Source organism: Ornithodoros turicata, chromosome 1, assembly GCF_037126465.1.
Source record: "Ornithodoros turicata isolate Travis chromosome 1, ASM3712646v1, whole genome shotgun sequence".
Lineage (NCBI taxonomy): Eukaryota > Metazoa > Arthropoda > Arachnida > Ixodida > Argasidae > Ornithodoros > Ornithodoros turicata.
Genome location: NC_088201.1, coordinates 230,402,891 through 230,406,173, shown reverse-complemented (window position 1 = coordinate 230,406,173; position 3,283 = coordinate 230,402,891). Strand labels below are relative to the sequence as shown.

The 3,283-nt window shown below is 56.8% G+C and overlaps 1 protein-coding gene across 1 annotated transcript; it reads right to left on the bottom strand.

Moving 5' to 3' along the window:
- Positions 1–1,741: 1,741 nt before the first annotated feature.
- On the bottom strand, positions 1,742–2,365 carry LOC135395921 (uncharacterized). The gene has a single exon (XM_064627011.1). It carries the CDS (start codon positions 2,363–2,365, stop codon positions 1,742–1,744), a length of 624 nt encoding a protein of 207 aa, XP_064483081.1.
- Positions 2,366–3,283: the final 918 nt, after the last annotated feature.

The following is a 3,283-nucleotide window of genomic DNA, read 5'->3' as shown; positions in this document are numbered from 1 at the left end:
GTACTAAGAGTCCGCATGAGGTTGGTAAAGAGGGCTGACTCGAACTGAGGACCTCTGTCAATGGTGATGACAGAGGGTACCCCGAAGCGTGATATCCCCGCACTGATGAGTGCTTGGGCTATGGTGGGGGTGGTAGCGCCGGTGATGGGGACGGCTTCCGTCTAGCGCGTGTATCGGTCGACGATGGTGAGAATGGACCGGAAACCGCTGGCCAATGGTAGGGGGCCAACAAGGTCTATATGTATGTGGTCGAAGCGGATCGACGAGAGTGGGAAAGCAGAAGGAGCCAGGCGAGTGTGACGATGGACCTTGTTCCGCTTGCAGGATAGGCAGGTCTGGACCCAGCGTTTGATGTCCCTCTTCATGCGGGGCCAGACATAACGCTTGGTAATGAGGCGCTGAGTAGCGAGGATGCTTGGATGGCAAAGGCTGTGGAACGAGGCGAAGAGGGCACGTCGAAGGGGAACGGGGACAAAAGGACGAGGGCGACCCAGGGACGTGTCGCAGGCGACAGCCATCTTGGTACCAGGGAGGTGGACGTCCTCCATCTTCAAGGATGTTGAGGTTGAAGCGCGAAAGGCGGCGAGTTCAGGGTCAACAAGCTGTGCCTGAGCCAGGGTGTCGAGCGAGAGTGGTTCATGGATGGAAGTGCGCTCGGCTTACGTGAGCGAGCTCAGGCGACTGAGGGCGTCAGCAACAGTGTTTGCGCCGCCGCTGATATGCTGGATGTAGGTGGTAAACTCTGATATGAAGGATAGGTGCCGGACTTCACGGGGGAAGGGGGGGGGGTGTACCCAGAACCAGAGGACGGCAAAGAATTATGATCCGTGAAGGCTGTAAATGGGCGACCTTGAAGAAAATGGCGAAAATGTTTGATTGCGAGGTAGTTGGCAAGTAATTCTCGTCCGAATGTGCTGTAGCGAGTTTCGTGAGGCTTGAGTTTTCGGGAGAAGAATGCAAGTGGGTGCCAGGGCTCTGAAACTTGCTGTTGGAGTACGGCGCTGACTGCAGCGCTGGAGACATCCAGCATGATGCATGTGGGTGCATCATGCCGCGGGTGGATCAAGAGCGTGGCGGAGACAATAGCTTCTTTGATGGACTGGAAGGCTGCCGAGGCGTCGGGAGTCCGTCGGGCGGTAACCTTAGGGGACAAGGGTAAGGTGTTTGAGCTCCTGCGTAATACCATGCTCGTCAAGACGCGGAGCCAGTGATTGTGGAGGAGTGTCGGACGGCGAAGGCAGCAGTGCTGGTCGCTCAATGACGTCAACTTGTGGGGATAAAGGCAGTATGCTTTGGCTGTTGATCCGATGGCCGAGGAAGTCAACTTCTTGGACGCCGAGTTCGCTCTGGCAGCGTTAATCACAATGTCGTTCTCTTGAAGACGGGTGAAGATAGCGTGAAGGTGTTGTTCGTGCTCCTCGGGTGTAGAGCTCGCCACTAGGAGATCGTCGATGTAGGCGTATACGAAGGGAAGGCCTCCAATGATGTTATCGATGAACCTTTGGAAGGTCTGTGCCGAATTAGGTAGGCCGAATGGCAATCTCAGGAACTCGAACAAAAGGAATGGTGTTGGGATGGCTGTTTTAGGGATGTCCTTTTCGGCCATCGGGATCTGATGGTAGGCCCGTACCAAATCGGTCTTAGAAAAGGTGGGGCCACCTTCCATATTGGCTGCAAAATCCAAGATGTGAGGAATGGGATATCAATCGGGGACTGTGGCACAATTGAGTGCACGATAGTCTCAACATGGTCGCCAGTCGCCTGTCTTCTTCGGCACCATGTGGAGCGGCGACGCCCACGTGCTCGAGGAAGGGCGGATGATGCCGAGTTGAAGCATGTGATCAAACTCCGCTTTGGCTACCTTGTACTTCTCGGGTGCGAGTCGGCGTGGGCGGAAATGAACTTGGGGGCCCTGGGTGATCACATGGTGCACGACTTCATGCTGCGCCGGTTTCGTCCAGTCAGGTGGGCGAGAAAGAGCAGGGTACCCCTTAGGGATGGATGTTGGAGAAGAGTGGGGGGCAGTGAATGACAATAGGTGCGATGGAAGAGGAGGTAGCTGAAGAGCGTGGACAGTGAGAGATGTGGTGCTGTCTATGAGACGCTTCCGGGACACATCAACAAGGATTTTGTAGTGCCTCAAAAAGTCAGCGCCCAGGATGGACTGGGTAACGTCGGCCTCGAGGAAAAGCCAGCGGAAATCTCGCCGGAGGCCGATGTTTAGGGTAAGTGACTGTTGGCCGTAGACTGGAATTGTTGACGCGTTGGCGGCTTTGAGGGTGAAACAGTGCTCTCGAGATCCGCGGTAAGAACGGGGAGCGGGGATGACGCTGACCTCAGCACCTGTGTCGATCAGGAACCGCATCCCAGATATGCGGTCAACAATGCAAAAGAGGCGGCTGTCTTCGAGGCCGTGTCCACCAGCCGCCACTAGTGGTGGGCCGGGGAGCTTCCCGAGGACGCTGTCCTGGTATATGGCTGAAGACAGTGGAAGGCGTCTGCGCCGAAGCGACGATGATACCAGTAAACCCCGTCGGTATTGTTGCTGGGTGATCACGAGTGGCGAGGGGAGCGGAACCCAGAACGAGGTCTGGGGCTACGGTGACGTTGGCGGGGAGCGCTTGGGTAGCGGGAACGGGTGGCAAGGGCAGCGACGAGTTGGGTAAGGTGGTTGAGCTCCTGCGTAATACCATGCTCGTCAAGACGCGGAGCCAGTGATTGTGGAGGAGTGTCGGACGGCGAAGGCAGCAGTGCTGGTCGCTCAATGACGTCAACTTGGGGGGTGCAGACGCTACCTCCACGACCGCATCGGCAAGCGCAGCCAACTCGTCCAAGCTGAGGTTCGCTGCAGTAGCTAACGCCATCTGTACGTGGCGGGGAAGGCGCTGGAGAAAGAGCTGCCGGAGCAATATATCGCTGGTGGAAGATAAATCACCACTGCTGCCGGGCGCATCGCTTCCGAGGAGCTGTTTCATGCGCCGAAGTAGCTGGGTGGGGCACCGCTCTCCTAGTTCTTCGGCGGAAAGGAGCTGGTGTAGTCGGTCGCGGTCGGAAGACGATGTGCGTTTCAGCAAGGCTGATTTGAGTTGATCGTATGGATTTTCCGGAGGAGGGGTGGTTATGCGATCATAAACCTCGGCGGCGGCGGTGTGGGACAGGGCGGAAATTACGTGGTAGAACCGAGTCAGCTGGGATGTAACGCCAGACAAGTGAAACTGGGCTTCAGCTTGGGCAAACCAGACTGGCGGGTTCCTGTCCCAGAAAGGAGGCAACTTGACAGCAA